General features: G+C 51.4%; 1 protein-coding gene across 1 annotated transcript in view; it reads left to right on the top strand.

The window, feature by feature from the left end:
• Positions 1 to 257: 257 nt before the first annotated feature.
• The window catches only part of TRABD2B (TraB domain containing 2B), a 236,005-nt gene continuing 215,725 nt past the window's right edge, over positions 258 to 20,537 (top strand). The window contains exons 1-2 of the mRNA XM_027838091.1: positions 258 to 395; positions 3,619 to 4,179. Of these exons, the coding sequence (XP_027693892.1) occupies positions 258 to 395; positions 3,619 to 4,179 (699 nt within the window). The remainder of the gene's footprint in view (positions 396 to 3,618; positions 4,180 to 20,537) is intronic.

Here is a 20,537-nt window from a genome sequence, read left to right as displayed (position 1 = left end):
GCCGGCCGGGCTGAGGGACGGAGGGGCAGGGACCCAGGCGCCCCTCCCCGGAGCCCGGAGCATCCCTGGGCCGGCAGCGGGGCTCCAGGCTGGGCTGGATTCCGAGAGGGGCGCCGTGCCCCTCTCTGCTCCCACTCCGTGCCCTCGCTTCGCGTCCGCCCTGTGCCCCATCTCCGTGTCCTCGCTCCGCGCCCTGCCCCGTGCGCTCCGGCCCGTTCCGGGACAGACTGACCGATAAGGGGACGGAGAGCGGCACGATGCCCGGGAGCTTGGCGGGACTCGGGCTGGGGCTGGCGCTCGCCTTAGCCCTGCTGCTGCTGCTGCTGCTGCGCGGAGCCTGCTCCGGGTCCGGGGAGCCGCTGGACGCCGGAGGACAGTGCCGGCCGCCTGGATCGGTGAGGCGCCCTGCCCTCGCAGCCGCCGGGCCAGCGGGGTTCCTTCCTATTCCCCCCAGCCCTAGCTCCCTGCCCCAATTTATGCCCCTGCAGGGTGGACGGCTTGAGTGAGGGCCCACTGGGGGGCTTTCCTCCCACTCCCTTCAACCTCCTCCCAACTTTGCTCATAGCCTGGGCCAGCAGCACAGGGATGTCTCTCTTTCCTCCGGCCCTCCAATCCCTTTGACCCCATCCCAACTTTTCTCTTAGCCTGGGCTGGCACTAACATAGGGATGTCTTTCCTTGCTCTAGTCTCCCCCTCCACCCCCAACTTCCCTTCCCGAGTGAAACACAAATCCCACCCTAAAGCCTACCCCAGCCTGGCTCTGAGGGGCCTGGGCTGTGAGGGTTCGCTTTCCTCCTCAGTCTGGTTTCTGGACTGATCCCTTTTCCCCAGTCCTGTTCCCCACATACACAGCTTCTCCTCTCCTGGCAAATTCCTTTTGCAGCCTAGACCTTCTCTGACCTGGGCCTGTCTCTCCTCTCCTCTAGTACCCTTGCTCTCCTCTATTGCCCGCATACCCAGACTTTGGGTTCCCTTTCCATAAGGGCTTGGGGATGGGGCCCGGCTTTCGCCTCTCTGTTCTTCCTTCCCAAAACCTTCCCTTAGGACAGAACTCTGACCTTCTCTCTGTTTTCCTCCTCTCCACTTCCCCAGTCATTTCCCTTCTGTGCCAACCACAGGCAAGGTTTTCTTTCTTTCCTCCTCCCCCCATCCACCTACCTTCCCTTCCTGGCCCTGGGCCTGGCTCCTGCCCTTTTCTTCAGCTAGGGGAGGAATGGCCACTCACACTTTCTTGGTCTTTTCCTAGAGTGGGGTTGGGGTGGGAAAGAGAGGCTTTCAAAGGGAAGAGCCCCAGAGCTGGGGCAGTCTAGGACAGTGCTTTCTAGCAGACCATTCTAAGGTCCTTTCCTCCCAGCTGTCTGTGGAGGTATTGCCCTGGGCCAGACTCAGCCTTGGGTTTTTCAAATGACCATTTGAAGGGCTTAGTGAATAACACTTGGGACCTGGAGTCAAAAAGATCTGGGTTCAAATCTTGCTTCAGAGATTTATTAGTTTTATAACCCTGAGCAAATCATTTTATTTTACTGGGCCTGTTTTGTCCTTTGTAAGTTGGGGCTGGACTAGAAGGCATCCAAGGTTCCTTCCAGCTCTAATATACGATCCTGTGTTGGGGAGGGGCCTCCAAAAAGGTTTGGAGAGGATTCCAGTCTGGGAGGGTGGAAAGAACACCAAACCTGGGTTCCAACCAATTCTGTGTGACCATGGGCAAGTCTCCTGGTTATCCTGAGCCTCCTCTTCCTCAGCTGTAAAGTGGGCATACTTATCTCTGCCCAACTCACAAGGCTGTTCTGGGGATCAGATGAGATCCTTGATATATATGCAAGGTGCTTTGTAACTAGAGTTACTGGAAATGGAATTGTTGTCATCTCCACCCCTCACACCCCTCACCCACTCCCACCAAAACCCATGGGCCCAAGATACAAGATGGATCACTCAGTCTTCCCTCCCTCCCTTTCACTAGAATTGCAGGGTTTTAGAACCTGGAGAAACCTTATGGGGGAGGGCTGGGGTTGGGGGGGAGGTGTCTGTAGGTGGGTAAAGGCTCTGCAGGAGAAAGGGTTTGCTCTACGTCTGTGCGGTGCTGGTAGCGGACCTAGGAGCCATGGCCAATGGATTCCTATTCCTACCATGAAAAACAAAACCCACAAAATTCTAAGCCCCAAACCCATCGTAGAAAAAATATATTCTGTCTTTCTCTCCCCACCCACACCATCCCTGGAAAAACCCTGAGAGGTGTGGGATCCAGAATACGAAGGCAGAGATTATAGGATTAGAGTTAGGAGGGACCTCAGAGACCTATTTTTCAGAGAAGGAAACTGAGGCCTAGGGAGTTTACAGTAGAAATTGACTTGGATCTTGGGAACAAGAGAAACCTTTCTTCTTTTTTTTTTTTTTTGGAGGGGTGGAGAATATAAATCACAAAAGTCACTTCCTCTCTTAGTGCCTCAGTTTCCTCATCTATTAAATGGAGATAATGATTCTTGCATCCCTTACTTTGGTAGCTAGTTTTGAGGAGAGAACTTTGTAAACTTGAAAGTATTGAAGAAATATCCTGAGTATTATTCTTATTTATGCTGATGGTTGGCTATGTTGCTAGAATGGCAGCTGCGTGAGGGCAGGGAATGGTTTGTTTTCATCTCTGTATCCTCAGCACCTAGCACAGTGCTCGGCACACAGTAGGTGCTTTATCAGTGCTTATACCCTTTTCATTTGCTCAGCATTTTCATGTCCCCTAGTAGCTGCTGATCTTCCTAGAAGCCCCCATGAAAATCTCAGAGCCTTGGAGCTAGAAGAGCCCTCTCTGGTGTCTGGTCTAACCTTTACCTGAGGTCATCAGCCATCTCCTTCCTTCCTCCCCCTTCTCTCTTCCCAACCCATAAATTGAGCCTCAATAAGCAGGGGCTTCATTTTGAAGTTATCTCAGCCTCCTGCATATAGACTAGGTATCTTCTTCTTAGAGATCATCTCGTCCCCCCCTCTTACTTCACAGATTTGGAAAGAACTTGCCCGAGTTTACTAGTAAGTTCTTGGAGTCATAAAGACCAAAGCTATAGACCTGCCTGCTCTCACAGGGGCCATCTGTGACTTCTTCTCATGGTCCACCCTCCTGAGCTCTAGCCATGTGACATAGGCTGAGTCTCTCTCAAAGCCACAGTTTTTCCATCTGTAAAATGGGGATAATAACATGTGTACTGTGTACTCCTGAAGAGCAGGGAATGTTTTTCTTTCTTTGCATCTCCATCTATTAGTCTTGTGCATAGAACATAGTAGGTGCTTCATAAATGCTAATTGACTAACTGAATATTGTGAAGATCAAAGCACTTTGTACCTTTTAGTGGGCAATGGAAAATGGACATTATTTAACCGGTAAAATAAGGATCCTAAGATGTGCCCCTCAGAGCTCCGTGATGGGGTTCAAATGAGCTAATGGAATGATTCTTCAAGGGCAGAGCCATTTCCTTTTTGAGTTGTGTCTCCAGTGGCTGGCACAGTGTCTGGCATACAGAAGGCATTTAATAAATGCTTGATGCTTAGTTGGGTGTTAGAGACTTGTCAACTGCTCTTATTGTTATTCTGATCACCTGGTCTCATCTCTTCTCTTTTTCCTGGCCTGGGTAGCAGGGAGACCTGAACTCATTTCTCTGGACCATTCATCGGGACCCTCCTGCCTACCTGTTTGGCACCATCCATGTTCCATACACACGAGTCTGGGACTTCATCCCAGACAATTCGAAGGCAGCATTTGAGGCCAGCGCCCAGGTCTATTTTGAGCTCGACCTCACTGACCCCTACACCATTTCAGCCCTGGCCAGCTGCCAGCTGCTGCCTCATGGTGAGAACCTGCAGGATGTGCTGCCCCGGGAGCTCTACAGGCGTCTCAAGCGCCACTTGGACTATGTGAAGCTCATGATGCCCACCTGGATGACGCCCGACCAGAGGGGCAAAGGCCTGTATGCCGATTACCTGTTTAATGCCATTGCTGGTAACTGGGAGCGCAAGCGTCCAGTCTGGGTGATGCTCATGGTGAACTCACTCACTGAGACCGATGTGCGCTCTCGAGGCGTCCCCGTGCTGGACCTCTACCTAGCGCAGGAGGCCGAGCGCATGAAGAAGGGGACGGGAGCCGTGGAGCGGGTTGAAGAGCAGTGTCACCCACTCAATGGTCTCAACTTCTCCCAGGTAGGATTCCAGCCGGCACTTGAGTGTTTGGCTTTTCTTTTGTCCCTCCTGAAGACCAGATGAAGTCCCCTGTCCTCCGGGAGAGGACAGGGCAGCAAGCTGTCCTGGGGGTGGAGAGCCTGACCAGCCTCGGGGGCAGCTGGAGGCCATGGGACTGAGGACATGATAGGAGTGACTTTGGAGGGGGACAGAAGCTGGCACAGAGGACAGCTTGGCCTGGGGTTTCAGCATCCTGGGGGAGGGGAGAGAATAATTGGCTTCTGGGTTTGGTCTCCTGGGTTCCCTAAGCCAAGAGAATATTTATTTTGAGCCCTGTAAATGAGGGAGCCAGGAGTGTAGGTTTGAGTATGTAAATCCTAGGAGCTGGGCAGGTCAGCGGCAGGGGCTGCACAGGCACCTAAGCCCAGGCTGAGGCTGGGGGTGCTGGTTGGGGCTCCAGGGCATATTAGTTGTCCGTGGGCTGCTCTTATTGCCTAGTTGGGTGCCCCCAGTTGTCCTGGAGTAGCTTTTACCATGGTTGCTAAAGGAGGAGATAGCAACCAGCATTTCTGGGTTAATGATTCTGAGAGAAGAGTGGAAAAATGTGTGAGCTCAGGAACCCACTTTTGATTTCTGAACCCAGCTAAGGGAAGGTGAGGCCAACGGCACAGCATGTCCTAAGAGGCCTATTTAAAATCCCTGTAGCCCTAAGTGGGTAACATGGCGTTCCTTTCTCCACCACCTTGCTTCTCCAGTGGGCAGAGGTCAATTGGCTGGGGAAGGGAGCCCTTCAGCTCCACCTTTGCCCTGGGAGCAGCCCCTGCAAAGCTGGGTACAGGGCTTAGGCCCTAATAGGGTGAGCAGAGCCTCTGCCCCTCAATACGGTCTGGCTTGGTAATGATAACACAGAAAGTCTGCTGAATCTGGGGCGAGGCCCCGACCCGCCAGAGGGGTGGGGCCCTGGTGGGGAGGTTACAAGCTTTTAACCAGGGAAACAGGGGAAGAAAGTGATCCCTCCTGGGGGAGCTCAGGCTTTTGTTATCCCAGAGAAAAATTCAGCATTTTCCTTGGGGAAGCAAAGAGAACAGATTACTTTGCTAGGCCAAATGAAAGGCGACTTTGTGCTGTGTGACCAGCTGCCCCCCAGCTGGAGCCTGTGGCCAGGGCCATGTCAGGCCAGAGGAGCTGGGTCACCCCAGGCTGATTCTGGGCTGGCTTTGGCTCTGGCATGCTTCTTAGGTGGAAAATATTTTGCCTTCTCCAGGTTTGCTCCGTTCTGTTTTCTGCAGGCATCCTTGGCTCTGACGGTTGTTTTCAATATTGTGAAAATGGGTTGAGAGTTAGAGGATGTGGGTTCATGTGGCAGTTCTGTTGCTCAGGAACTGTGTGACCTTAGGACAGTTTCTTTCCCTCTCTGGGCCTCAGCTGGTTTAGAGGTGATGGATATGGTGGTCTCCAAGGACCTGCTTAGCTCAGAATCCTCTGACCCTGGGATGGACATTTGGATTCTATCCCACACAGTTAGCTCTCTACCTTTTTTCTGGCGTGGAGGCCACCTGGTGGGGACGGGGAGGTTTCCAGCAAGAAGTCTTGGCCTGTTTGGGGTTCCTTTTCTATGAGAGATCAACGTCCCCCATTATAGAAGGGGCAGGGATTATTCTAGAGGCCCAGGAACAGTGAGAATTCTTCCATGAAATGGCTCCAGGCTTTAAGTGGGTTCCTTGAAAGCAGAATTCAGTTGTGTACGGGTATGAAGGTCAGAGTTGGGAGGGCCCTTATAACAGAGAACAGCGAAGGTCAGAGCTGGGAAAGCCCTTCGAACATTGAACAGGGAAGGTCAGAGATGGGAATCCCTTAGAACAGAGAACAGGGAAGGTCAGAGTTGGAAGGGCCCTTAGAACAGAGAACAGGGAAGGTTAGAGATGGAGATTCCTTAGAACAGAGAATAGGGAAGGTCAGAGATAGGAATCCCTTAGAACAGAGAATGGGGAAGATCAGGGCTGGGAGGGCCCTTAGATCAGAGAACAGGGAAGGTTGGAGATGGGGATTCCTTAGAACAGAGAATAGGGGAGGTCAGAGATGGGGGGCCCTTAGTATATAGGATATGCAGTGTAAGAGCTGAGAGGGCCCTTAGACATTACATCCACTCCCCTCATTTGACAGAGGAGAAAACTGAGGCCGGGAGAGGGGAAATGAAGTTATGGAGGGCAGACACCGGGTCTCCCCTCCCCTAGCCCACCAAGTGGGCACATCCAGCCCCTGGGTCCCTGGCTAGGCTGCAGGAGCAGGGAGGGGCGGGCACCCCTAGCCAGACAATCTTTCGGCTGCCTAATCTTTGAAGCCTTCACCACCTGTGAAAGGATCCGCCCGGGCCAATTTGTCCTGTTATCGTTCTGGAGAGAGGTGCTGAAATCTGCCCTCCATCCTCAGAGGCTGATGTGAAGCTAAATCAGGAAGAAGCAATTACTGGCCCTGGGTGGGTGTATGGCTGGCCAGCGAAGCATCTTGAGAGAGCCAGGAATGCAAAACCCTTCGTGTATGTGTGTGTGCATGTATGTGTGTGTGTTTGTGTGTGCGTGTGTGTGCGCGCGCGAGCTCGGGTGTGTGTGTGCTAGCGCTCGTGCCCGCAGCCCCGCGTGTGCACATGGTTTGATGTGCACATCTGTGATGCATTATTGTCCCAAAATATCTGCTAAGTGCATCAGATACTTTATTTTTACTTTGCTCTCTGCGTTACTGTTATTGCAAAATATTTTTGGGGGGTGGGAAAAACCGGTCTTAAAATAGCTTCTTTAAAAAGGGTCTGGTTCTTGGTTTTGCAGGGGAAAGGCAACATTTTTCTCTCCTGGAGAGCAGAGAATGACCCTGCTCCTTAGCCCGAGGCAGGACTGGCCGCTCACTGCTAGTAGCTTTGTCCCATGGGCTCCAGCCCAGAGATTCTCCTCTGCCTGTGGGCTGTGCTCCTCGGGGCTCAGCTTCCAAAACAAACTCAAAAGAGGTGACTTTTGTTTTTCATCTTCTTCCTTTCTTCCTCCCTTTCTTCCTGCTTTTCTCTCTCCCCATCCCCCACTTCTTTTCCACTGCTGACATACCTTGCTCCAACTTCCTTTTCTCTCGTTCAAGACCCAAAGAAGACACACTATTTTGACTTAGGGAATATTTACTGAAAAATTAGGCTTCTTGTTGGATTCCTGCATTTGTCTGGGACTGGTGAGAAGATAAAGGGGGTCCAGAAGCTCTGAGAGAGGCCTTGTTTCCAAGGGTGCTGGGACCCATCCATCCATCCATGTTCACCTACTATGTGCCAGGTGCTGCCCTGGACACAGGGGGCACACAGACAATAATGAAAGAGACCCCCTACCCCCGGTTGTATAGTTATATGTACATATTGTCTTCCTAAATGAATGGAAGTTCTTTGAGGGCAGGGGCTGTTTTAATTTTGTCTATGTATCTCTCATTCCTGGCACACAGCAGGTGCTTAATACATTGTTTTTGGTGTGATTCATCTATGAACACAATACCTAGGTTCTAGTTCTACCTGGACTACTACTTCATGGTGGCCAAGCCCCTCCCAACTTAGAGCCTGTTTCTTCTGATAAAATGATTGGTGTATCACGGTAAATGGGTGGTTTCTTATGTTTTCATGATTCTACGAGATCTCACCTCTGCTAGTACAAAGCTTGGTGCCTCTGGGCAAGTCTCTGGCCCAAGGAACTGCTCTGTTTCCCAGTTCACTCATCCATCAGCTGGTGGTTATGAGACCCACATGACTTACCGTGCAGGCCTTCTGTGAGAATCAAATAAAGGAGTGCATGTAGAAATGTGGAACGGAGAAAACGAAGGGGTCTGGTGTCTGCTGTGATTTGAGGCCCCAGGAGTCATTTGGGTCAGGGCATCAAGGAAGTCATGGTGTGATTGGAGTGGGTCATGGTCCCTTTGGAGCTGAGCCCCACTCAGCTCTGTTCCACCTGGCTAGCTCACCAGGTGTGTGTGTGGGGGGAGGGCTACGGGTGAAAAGCCCTCCCCTGAGGCTCCGGGGCTTGGAAAGTTAGATGAGTGTCCCCTGCTGTTTTGGGGGTTTTGTGGAGCTGCCTGAAGCCACACTGTGACCTGCAGCTTGTGACGTTCCTTTTCTGGGCCATACTTCCCTCCCCTGGAAAAGAAAGGGTTGGGCTTAATGATCACGTCGTCCTCCTCCAGCTCAGACAGAATGCACTCTGGGAGACTTGGTCATGAGCAGGAGACTTATTTCGGTCTATACATTTCACAGCCTTAGAGTCAGAAGCACTAGCATCCATTCTTGGGGACCCAGTTTCCTTCTCTATAAACTCAATAATCTTCCATTTTATGATGCAGTGGGTCTCTAGTTTGACTTTGGAAAAGGCATTTTCCATCTCTGAGCCTCAGTTTCCACATCAGTGAAAGGGAGGGTCGATTTAATTGGTGTCTGTCTGGGGTCCCTCCCGATTCTTCATTTTGTTCCCTGTCCTAAAGTTCCTTCCAGCTCTGACGCTGCCTGTTCTGCGTCAGCTCTGTGCCAGTACTGACGTTCTGCTCCACCCTCCAAGGTCCTCCTGGCTCTGATGTTTTCAGAGGCTGGGATTCTTGCTCTGGTCCTTGGGGCCCTTGGTAGTCTGGTGGGATAGCCTGTGAGGTGGCCTCTGAAAGAAACTCAGCTCCTCCCTGGCTGGGGGTCCCTGGGGCCTATGTGGTGATCTGCTGAGTGGAGGGAGTGAAGCATAGCCCAGTGGGGTGGAGTGGAGGAGAGGAGGAGAATGGAAACTCTGGCTCGTTGTCCTGCCCTAAATCCACGAATGCAGGCACTGGTGCAGGAGGGCCCCTCTGCCTGGGCTTGGAGCTGGGCTTTTCCCAGAGGTGGCCCTCTTCCCACTTGTTGCTTTCCCACCCTCTCACATTCTGTCCCAGCCAGTGGTGCTCAAACACAAGCACATCATGGGCTTGGGAATGAACTCACAGTAACCAGAATGTCAGAGGGCCCAGGCTTGAATTCCAATTCTGCTGCTACCTGTGTGACCATGAACAAGTCTTGTCCTCTCTGTGCCTCAGTTTCCTCCTCTGTAAAATGAGGATGGGAGGACTCAGCAGTCTCTAAGCAGTATCCCTAGGACTTAAGTAAGCATGTAGGAAATCCTTTTTATTTCATTCATTTAATCTTTCCATTTTCCTGGTCCCCCTGACCGTAACGTTCTCATAACCACTTAATATTCTATGTTCTTGTATGTATACACGTTCTCTCCCTTAGTAGAATGAAAGCTCCCTGAGGTCAGAGACCTTGGGGGTTTTGTCTTTGTGCGCTCAGTACTTGGCACAGTGCCTGGCACACAGGAAACACTTAAGAAATGCTTGTTGACTGACCTATATATGGTCAGTAACTCATTGTCTTCATTTTAGCAATTAAGCTCCTGACATATTCTGAGTTGTTCTCATCCTCTCTCTGTTACCCACGGGGGATGGCTGTGGTCCCCTACGTGTTTGGGTACATGGTGATGGCTCTTGGTGGCAAGATGGAAAGGCCAGCCTAGTACCTTTGCCAGGGAAGGCTGTTGGGACAGAGTTCCCTCTGGACTGGCTCCCACCTCAGGGCCTCGAGCCAGCCCCACCGCCTTGCCCACTCTTCAGAGGCCTATAGGCTGGCTCCCTAGCATCTTGCACATCTCCTGGCATACAGTAGGTGTTTAATAACTGCTTGTTTATTGATTGATTGGAAGGGACGTCACAACTTAGACCAAGATCTTCATTTTATAGGGAGGATACATACCCGTGAAGGTTAAGTGACTGCTGTAACATCACACAAAGACTAAGTATCCAAAGCGGGATTTGAACCCAGGTCCTCTGACTCTAATCCCCTGCTTCTGGGCAGCTAGGTGACATAGTGGAGAAGGAAGTCAGGAAGATCTGGGTTCTAAACCCTGCAACTATTGTGACCCTGGGCAAGTCACCTAACCACCACCGTCTTCAATTTACTCATCTGTAAAGTAGAAATCATCTATATTATCCATATAGATAATAGATGTATCTATATAGCTAGACAGTAGCACCTTCCACCCAGGGTTGTTGTGACTTTTGTTTAGCCCATTAATTGTGCCCCACTCTTCATGACCCCATTTGGGATTTTCTTGGCAGAGATACCAGAATAGTTTGCTATTTCCTTCTCTAGCTCATTTTACAGATGAGGAAACTGAGGCAAACAGGGTGACGTGACTTGGCCAGGGTCACACAGCTAGTAAGTGTCTGAGGGCAGATTTGAACTCAGGGAGATGAGTCTTCCAGACTCCAGGCCAGGAGGTCTATCCACTGCACCACCCAGCTGCCTATTGTTGTGAGCAAACCCTAGAAGTGCTATGGAAATGTTGTCTATTATTATTCCTGCCGAGCTGTTGGCTCCCTTTGCCAAGCACCTTTCCTTCTCTGGTCCTCAATTTTCTCTTCTGTAAAATGGGTCTTGGTGAAAACCAAGCCCCACATGTTTTTGTATATATCTTTTTTTTTTTTTTCTCTCCACGTTCAAGTCCTTTTCCCCCAGGGCGGGTCAAGGGATAGTCATGCTTGCCAGCCTGTGGAGCTGCTTACATTCCTCGTGCCAAGCTTGGTTCTAAGTATTATCCCCTACACAGCTTTTTCTCTCTGCCCTCCCACCTGATGCCCAGGCAGCTGGGAGCTGAGTTTCTGCCCTGTTCACGTTTGACTAGTCAGCTTCTTCCTGATCCTCAGGCTGTGAGACCCACTTCAGAGATCCACCGGAAAACAAGAGGATTGCCTGAAGCCCAGAATGACTTACCTTGCTGCTTGTCCCTTCCTCCCCTGCCCCAGAGGGTCTTAGACTCAGAAGGCAGCTTAGAGGTCATGACTTTGGGAGGCAGAGGGAGACCAGTCCCCCTCAGCCCCAGGAAACAGCAATACAGTTTTCCCTTCCACATCGCAACTTTCCCCATTGTGATTTCAATGTATCGCAGGTTGGCATAAGAAATTAAATGGGAATTTTTTGGGTGTTTTGTGGAAGAACACAGAAGGAGTTTAGGAACTTAGAAATGCATAAAATATATTGTGTAATAGTATTGTATAATATCAACCCAAATTTTACAGTAAGACACTATAAACCCTCCATAAAAGAAAAAGAAAAATTCAGACTTCGTCTCTGGTATGAAGGGAGAACCAAAAAATTTCACGCAGATTTTCCGGATCACGTGGGCACCACCCTCCTAACTCCCACGATGTGGAAGGAATAACTGTATTTTTGATAAATGATATTTTGATAGGCTTGGTTTCCTGCTCTCCTGTGTGTTTCATTTTGTGATTTAAAAGCATAATTCTAAGAAGTGGTAGGTGGGCTTTGCCAGACTGCCAGAGGGGACCATGACAAACCTCTAGTCACACAGTTAGTGAGTAGCAGAAATGGGATTTGAATCCAGGTCCAGGATTTTCAATCTAGTATCTTACGCACTGCATCATTCTACCCCTTTAATTCCAAACTCTGCTATTTAAGCATTTACCCTCTTTGGACCTCAGTTTCCTCATCTGTAAAATGGAGATAAAGATACTTTTACTGCCTACTTTATAGGATGCTCATGGGGTAAGTGTTTTGTGAGTCTTAAGGCAGTATGAGAATCGGACCTATTAGTTAATCAAGCCCCTTCACTTCATACCTAGGGAAACCGAGGCACAAAGTAGTTAAAACAAACTTGCTCTGTTCCTGAAGTCCCTGCAGTGGCAGCTTCTCTGTGGATGGATGGATGGATGCACAGGCCCACGAGCCCGGGCTGTTGTGTGGAGAAGTCTTATTCACGCAGGCTCACAGAACTAAACCTAATCCCAGATTTCAGAGACCAGCTCATTGGAAGAGAAGAGTTCTGAGGTCGAGAGAAGGGGAAATTTACTCTGGGTCACCCGCCAACGAGTGGCATGGCTGGGTTTGAATTCAGGTCCTTTGCAGTGACCTCTGGCTCTGTGGTTCTCTGATCTCACGTGACCTATTTGCAGGTAGACCAAGAACCCAGATACGGTGGTGGAAAGAACTCTGGACTTGAAGTTAGACGTCCTGGGTTCAATACTGACCATGCTACTCACAACCTAAGTGACTTTGGCAAAGTCACTTCATGTCTCTGGGTCTTAGTTTTCCTCATCCTTAAAAGAAGGAGATTAGACCCGATGGTCTCCAAGGTCCCTGTGGTTCTGACAATCTGTGTATGGTGGAAAGTTGATGAGAATTGTAGTCAAGGGCCTTGGATTCAAATTCAGGCCTTGCCACTTGTCACTGTGGAACCTTGGGGGGAGTGGAAACCTTTCCTCTGACCTGTGAGGGTCCAGACAGCCACCTCCTCTATTAAAGGGGGGCTGGGACCTGCTGACCTCTCAGGCCCGGGGAAGCTTCTGGCCTGTGGTTCTCTGATCCATCTGTGTCTGTCTCTCAAGCTCACCCAGTTTCCTCCCAGAATCAGGGGCTGGGCTCGAGGACCAGCTCTAAGCCCACAGCCTGGTCCTCCCCCGTGCCTTGGCCTCACTCCCCCAGAAGAAGCTGTTCAGTTCGATGAGTCTGCCTTCACTGGCCGCCTCCTCCTGCTGGGCCCCAGGAGCTGGGCGGACCAGCTTGGCTGTCTCTATTGATGGGATTACCGGGCCCCCCCAGTGCAGCCTTAATGAAGGTTGTAGGGGGGGGCCTCTTGTTTGGTCAGTGGCTGCTCTGGAGCCTTTGGAAGCCAGCCCCCCCCCCAGTCAAGCATTGGCCGGGCCATTCATCGGGGCTCTGGGGGGGATGCCGGATTACCTCGAGCAGCCTTTTTCTCCCCACAGCCCCCGACCGAGGCTCGGATCGGGGCTTGAAGCCAGCAGCTTGGAGGGGAAATGATGCCTTAAAGAGAGTTAACGAGATGGATGGTGTCCAGTGCCAGTGAGGACAGAGGCACAGCACGGAGGTTGGCTTTTTCTGAAGGGGGAATTTGCTTTTCTCCTCTGTAATAGGGTTGTGTAAAGACTTGGGGCTGTCCTCGTCCAGTGGGGATGGAAGCTTGGGCAGGGGCATTGCCAGAGCCCGGCCTCAGCCCATCGCTTCTGACAGAAGGCATAAAGAACCGGACAAGTGTGTACCAGGCCCAGCTTCAGGGGTCTGGGCCTTCTCCTGGGGGGTCAGGGGGACCTAACTGCTGAAGATTCAAGATCCAAACCCTCCCCACCTCAGGGGAGCTAATACAGCTAAAAAAAATCATGACTTCTGGGAAAACCTTGAACCCTCCTCAACTCCCTACTTCTCACCCTTCCACCAATCTCTTATCTCTAGTCAGTTACAAAGTGTCGTCCTTCCTACCTCCTGAGCATCCCTCCCATCTACCCCTTTCTCTCCCTGATTGAGGAGCCTGGAATAACTGGGGTTTGGGAATCCGTCTCTCTCATTTTACAATGGGGAAAATGAAACCCAGACAAAGGAAATGGCTGACCCAAGCTACGCAGGCACTGGCTGGCAGAGCAGGGCTCAAATACAAATCCCTTGATTTCAAACACAGCTTTCTTTCCAGAATGCCATGTTGAGGGCTTTCTCAGGCCTTCATGCCACCTCACCCGGGCCTTTGCAATAGCCTGCCAACTGATCTCCGTGCCTCTGACTTCTCCCTTCTCCACACAGAATATTTGTAAAACGTGATTCTGGCCATGTCACTCCTTTGCTCCAGAATCTCCAATGGCTCCCCAGTGCCTCTAGCCTGAAGGACAGACTCAGGGCTCTCTGCTGGGCATTGTTCTAAATGCAACATTAATAATACTAGATCATTTTTCTTTGTAACATGCTTGACAGTTTCCAAAGTAAGTCTCCTTCTGGCTATTGTTCTGTAACTCTGCCTGCTTCCTCTGTCATCCTCACCCTATATTATCTGTTAAAACCCAGCTCCTCCCAGGCAGCCTCACTCCTCTGCAGGCAGGAACATCATCTCCCCTTGGACTTCACCAAGCTCTGATTTTCCTCCTTTCTGGTCCACTGCTTGTGTATCACAGTCATTCCTGTTGGGTTCTTATCCCTCTCCTGGGATGGCTCAAGACAAGAGGACAAGAGCTGGTATCTAAACATTGCCTCTCCCCTATACAGGGATCTGCACACAAGAAATGGTGAATGAATGTTTGTCAATCGAATGAATGTAGCCCCCAAATGCCTTCTCTCCTCCTGGGGCAAATGGCCCAACTCCCACCTTCCCTGAACCTCCTCAGCCACTCTGACCTCTCCTGGGAGGTAACCAACTTTCCTGGGCTATCACAGGTTTGCCATTGGCTGGAATCAGCCACGGCCACCCTCTGACCCGGAGGACCTTCTGTAGCCAGTTACAAGGGCCGCTCCCTGAAATCTAGGGATGATTGCCTCCTGCTCCCCACGTCCTTTTCCTTCGCTCTTGGAGGAGCCTGGGTTTCTTCCAGGGCAACCGACGAGAGCTTCTGTTTGCAGGTCATCCTGTTAGCATTGCACAGGATAAATGAAAACTGCTAAATGCAGCAAACGAGAACCATGTGTGGGGCCCTGGGGAGGAGCACAGCGCTCAGAGGGGGTGGCCGGGCTCACTGGGGCCTGACGGCTTGGAGTGGATTTGGATGAGAGCAAAGGGAATGTGGATGGCAGTCAACAGCCCATGGTCTCTCCTCTTCACACTTATGGTGAGGCTGAACGCAAGCCCTCTTTGCTGTTCCCTAAACAAAACAAGACCCCCAGGCTGGGTGCTGACCTCAGTTCTAGTGTTGTGTCGCTGTGGAGAAATGCCAACCTCTCCAGACTGGGAATGACCTCCCACAGGTTCCTGGAGGCCTCGGTGTCCAAAGTAAGAGAACCCTCGGGTTTTAGAGTTGGGGAAGCAGAGGCCCATGGATGTGAATCAGTTAGGGCACCCATGAAGCAATAGCTGAACCAGGCCCCAACCCTGTTTCCTAACTGTGGATCCGTCCGCTTCCTCTGCTCTGTCTCTTGGTATCCTTCTTTCTGCTAATGGCCGCGGTGACATCCAGCAGACTGGACCAGACAGAGGCAGAGAATATACCCACCTGGGTCGGTGCCTCAGCTGCAACACTTCACAAGTGCCTCTTTATGAACTGGCATCTAGCTGAATGAGAGAGGGAGTCACCGGCTGTGTGACTGTGGATGAGTCACTCAGCCCTCGTTGGACCTCCGTTTGTTCGTCTGTAAAGAGAAGACAGAGGCACAGGGTTGAGATCTGCCTCTGACCTTGGGCAAATCTCTTCATATGCCTGGGCCTTGGTTTCTTCCTCTGTAGAGCTGGCTTGTCTATGAACCCTCTGACTACACATCTCAGATACTACAAGCCCATGTCTGTGGGCGCCATGGCACCTCCTCTCCCAGCTCCTAGCAAAGGACCCTGAAGGCCGGAAACCTGGGCAGAAATGCTACCCTTCTGGCCACCTTGGTGGAACCCCCCCTTCATCCTCGTCTCTAGCAGGGTCTCTCTTAGTCCCTCCCCCGCAGCCAGCCGGTCACCCCCTTCTCTCTGTCCGCACAGCCCCCACGCCAGCCCAGGCCTCACCTTCTCCGTCTGGGCTCTTGCGATCCTCTCATCTTTTGGCTTCTCCTTTCTTGGAGGTATCCTCCACGCAGCTGCCTAAATCATTTTTTAAAGGCCCAAGCCCGACCCTGCCACCTCCTTGCTCCAGACCCTTCAGTGGCTTCCTCTTGCCTCTAGAACAAGATGGAAAGAAAACCTGTCACACGGAGATGAGTTGAAGGAGTTGGAGATGTTTAGGCTGGGGAGGAGGAGGTTCAGAGGGAGCATATGGGCTGTAACTGAGTACATGGAGGCCTGTCATATGAAGGAAGGAGAGATTGGACTTGTTTTTTGACTTTAAAGGACAAAACCAAAAGGGTGTGTGTGTGTGTGTGTGTGTACCCAGGTGCACATAGTTTGGGGCGTGGGGGAGGGGAGCTGGCCAGTATGAGGAGAGAGTTAGGAGGAGTCAGATTTAAGCTCAAAATGAGGAAGAACTTTCCAGTCCTGTGAGCTATCCCAAAGTGGTGAGGTAGTGAGCTTCCCATCACTTGAGGTAGTTCAGCTTCAAGGAGATTGGAGCGCTGGGTCCCCCTTCAGTCTCACTCCTGTGACTCTGTGCCATCTTCCTCCTGTCCCCTTGTCAGTCCCTGCCTCCTTCTCCACCCCTCACATCTGACCAGGGGCAGATGAGGGCCCCTATGCCCTGCCCACTCTGAGGCCCAGGTGGTCACCGGGGCCCTCCTCCCCCTTGCCCTGTCTAGGGAGTCACGGGGGGCAGTTCTCTCAGGGGTGAAAGGCACAGGGCCATGGTCCAGAGGACCCTTAGGGCTGCAACCTCCGATGCCTGAGGACCAGCTCAGAGCTGCTCTGGCCCCTGGGCCAGCAGCTCGGCCTGGCCCCCTGCCAGTTCCCTCCCTCCCCCATCCATCCCGGGCTCCCAGATGTCAGAGCAGTCAGGCTGCCCATCCTTCTTTCTGCTGTTTATGCCGGGACTGCCTTGTGGAAATCAGACTCTCGGCCAGGCCCCGACTTTCCAAAGGATTTAATAGACCCCTTTGTAAACAGCTCCAAATATTTGTCCAAGTGACATTTATCGTTCACACGTCCCAGGGCCCGAGGCCACTGTAGTCTGTTGTGGGCTTTCTGTTGTTTGCAAGGCCTCCTTTTTGTCTTTACAAACACACCGGAGAGGCTGCCGGTGAAACGAGGGTGCTTGTCTGGACGGGGAGTCCCCTCCCTCTCCCTTCCTTCCACCAGTGCATTAGCTTGGCTGTCCTTCAAGGCCCAGGCCAAACCTCACCCTTCCCTGACTGCTCACAGCCATCTGGACCAGTCCACTCAATGCTGCCCGTGCTCAGTGGGCCTCGCTTCTGCTAAAAACCCTGCGGTGAGGGAGGACTTGGGAACCCTCAAGGCATCCCAGTGTGTGCTGGGACTGCTCTGACTGGTAGGCCATTTCCCCTAATAGCAAGTGTGAGTTGGCCTCTTGCTAACCCTCCCCTCTCCCCGGCCATCCATCGCTGCTGGTTCTGCCCTTGGAGCCTTCGAAGGGAACGGGCCAATCTCTCTTCCAAGTGACAGCAAATTCTCAAATGCAGCTCCGAGCTCATTGCTGTCTTTTCTTCTAAGATCAACATGGCCCCTTCTTTCAAGTCTTTCTTCATCCTAGCCGCCCGTCTCTGGGTGCTCTCCAGGGCATCGATGCCCTTCCTCAAATCATCTGCAATGAACCAGAGAGGGTTAGTCCTTGGAGATCCCCTAAGCAGAGCCCCTCAATTTACAGATGGGGAAATCGAGACCTGGAGAGGGAACATCACTTGCCCATAGTCGCATAGAATGATAGACCCTTCCAGGTCACCCGGGCCAAGCCCCTCTTGGCTGTGGACTGGAGGTAGTTGGGCTCAGTAGAAACGTCTTTTTTTTTGGTGTGATCTCCCTGGGCCTCTGTTTCCTTCCCTGGAATATGAGACGGTTAGACTGGACAGCCTCTGGGATCTGTGGGATCTATAAAACTTGATCTCTCTGAGCCTCAGTTTCCTCTTCTGTCACATTACGAGGCTAGACTGATCTCTGAGTTCTCTTCTGAGTTTGGATCCTGTGAAACTGAGGTTTAGAAAATAGATATCACATTACAAATGTGTCAGGGTCCCGGGCCAGATCCAGAACTCCTCATTCCCTCTCTGCTGTAAATCCCTGACTCTCAAACCTGTTTCCTTTTGGTCCTAGAGGTTAGACTATCAGAGAAGCATAGGATTTGGGGCACCTGACAATGATCCAGGCCAGCTGGTGTCTCAGGGTCCAGCGCTGAGGACAGAGCACATAGTAGGTGCTTTATACATGTTTGTTGACTGACTGACATCCCAACACAGATTTAAAATGTACTTACTGCCTCCGTCAAGGGGAAGGTGGAGAGAGTGAGGAAGGCATGGCTGGATGTGGAAGGAGAGGGATTCTGCCCATGATCTGACTTCATCATGTGCGGATGTACCCTGCTCTCTGACTTTTCTGATGGGGATGTGTAGAGGTCATTCACTGCCGGATGAGAAGATGGGCCTGGGATTTACTCAGATTCCTTCCAGGGGTGATATGCCATAATCTTGTACAGTGTAGGAAAACAGACCTGAGTGGTCCATGACAGCTACATCCTGGATCTAACTGGGCTATAATAGAACAGAGACAGCAGCTCACCCCGCTTACTGTCCCAGGAGGGGTCAGTCCCGGCCCAGCCCAGGCCAGCAATCGCTTTGGCTTTCAGAGTTGACAAGGGAGCGGGAGTTTGAGCCATGGAATCTCAGAATCTCAAAGCTGGGGAGGGACCTCTGAGACTTCAGCCTATCCCTGACCAAGAGTCTCTATATCACCCCTGACAAGTGGTCATGCAGGCTTCATTGGAAGACCTCTAGCAACGGGGAACTCATTACCTACCAAAGCTGACCATTCTATTTTGGGATATCTCTCTAATTGTTAGGAAGTTTTTCCTGATGCCAGGCCTAAGTCTTCTAACTCTGCAAACACAACTGCTCATGGCTGGTTCTTTCTGTTGTTTTCCCAACATACCTTGTACTGTCCTGCCTCCTCACCTTTGCTTACACTGTTCCCTATGCCTAGAATGCCCTCCCATCCCCTTGGGTAGGACTTGGTGAGTCCTACCCATCCTCTAAAGCCCACCTCAAATGTTTCTTCTTCCTGGAAGTCTTCCCTGATTTACAGTCCTATCCCCCACCCCCAACTGCCAGTAGAGACCCTTCTCCACTAAGCACAGAGACCTGAATTTGTACCTCTGTCCTACATTTAGAATATCATATTCTATCCTATTCTATTCTATCAGTTACCTGTAATGATATTATATCCCCTCCTAAACTGAGCTCCCAGAGACCAGAGCCTGAGTCTGATCTGTGCTGCCTTTCTCTTAGTGCTCAGCCCAGGGCTATGTATCCAGCAGATACTTAACTCTGTTGAGTGAATGAATGAGGTGGCCATGGCCCAAGACTTTTCCTCTGGGCCTCAGTTTCTCCCTTTCTACAATAAGGGGATTGGATTGAATAATCTTTAAGGTCCCTCCCACATCTAACATTTTCTCATTTGCTAATTTCCAGGTCAGTGGCTTATCTAATAGGAGACTTCCAAAGTTTAATACAGTGCCAGGCTCATAGGAAGCACTGAATGCTTGTTGACTGAAAGACTGACCAACTTAGTTGGTCTTAGGAGGAGCCTGCAGGGCTGAGGGCTGGGGGATGATCCCAGAGTGACAACAGCAGCTGGGACCTGGAACCAGGCTCTGGTCCTGTGGGCAGGGCTGGGGACAGGGAGGTCCTGGGCAGAGAGACTACCATGGTTAGCAGCGTGGCATCTCTGGAGAGGCTTTGGGGATGTTCCCAGAGACCAAGCCCTACCACCCTCTCCTGAGGCTCCTTCTGACTCTTAAAGCAGGAATGCCTGGAGGAGAACATGGGCCTCTGAAGGGGACAGGCCATTTGGGTCAGGAGTATCAAGTTGGGCAGGATTTACCCAGTGCTGGCCAAGCTTCCCATGTCCGTGCACGGTGGAGAGGCGGTTCTCTAGTGCTGGCTGAGACCGGTCTCTCCTTGGAGTTACTGAGTTACCTCCCTCCACTTCCCTTAGCTGCCCCACTGGATGGGGAGTGCCCCACCCCTTCCCTCTGCCTGAGGACTTTGGGCAGAGGCACTGACCTGCCTCTGGGCACTTGAGTTCAAACCCTTGTTCAAGTACTGGAAGAAAAATCAAAGACGGAGGAGAGCAGTCTCCTGCGAAGGTCTAGAAAGGGCCCTCCTGTGCCTCCTGGGTCCGTCTTCTCATCCATCGATGGATGACCTCTGCACATGCCCATCAGAGAGGGAGAAGGCAGAGAGCTGGGCACACCCCACAGGATGAGGTCAGATCATGGGCCTCCTCAGTTTTCTGCTTTTGTTTTGGGTTTTGTTTTCTTTCTCTTTAAAAAATACATGTATGTGTGTATGTATATATGTGTATATTATATGTGTCTATGTCTGTATACCTATCACCTATCTATGTATATGTCTGTATGTATTCTTGTATATATCTATCTCTCTATCTCCTGGGAAATCAGACAGCTGGCCTGGTGTCCCTTCCGCATCAAAGCAAGAGGAAGAAAGAACTCAGAGGCTTCTGAGGAAATAGAGGGGATTTCAGCATTGTGGTGCAGTGGGCAGGGCTTAGGCCTGGGAATCCAGAGACCTGGGTCTGAGTCACTAATTCTCAGGATGTTCTATGCTTACTGTTTTTTCTGAGGGTTTGAACTAAGATTAGGCTAGGTGGTCACTTAAGACCCACTCAGCTCAAAAAGTCTATTTTATAGGGTGCTTCTCAGCTCTGACATCCCCTGTTCTCAGGCCCCTCTCAGCTCTGACATCC

The sequence above is a fragment of the Vombatus ursinus genome, unplaced genomic scaffold (genome assembly GCF_900497805.2).
Source record: "Vombatus ursinus unplaced genomic scaffold, bare-nosed wombat genome assembly UNPS02014825.1, whole genome shotgun sequence".
Lineage (NCBI taxonomy): Eukaryota > Metazoa > Chordata > Mammalia > Diprotodontia > Vombatidae > Vombatus > Vombatus ursinus.
The sequence above is the reverse complement of the archived record's forward strand: the minus strand, read 5'-3'. Positions and strand labels throughout refer to the sequence as shown.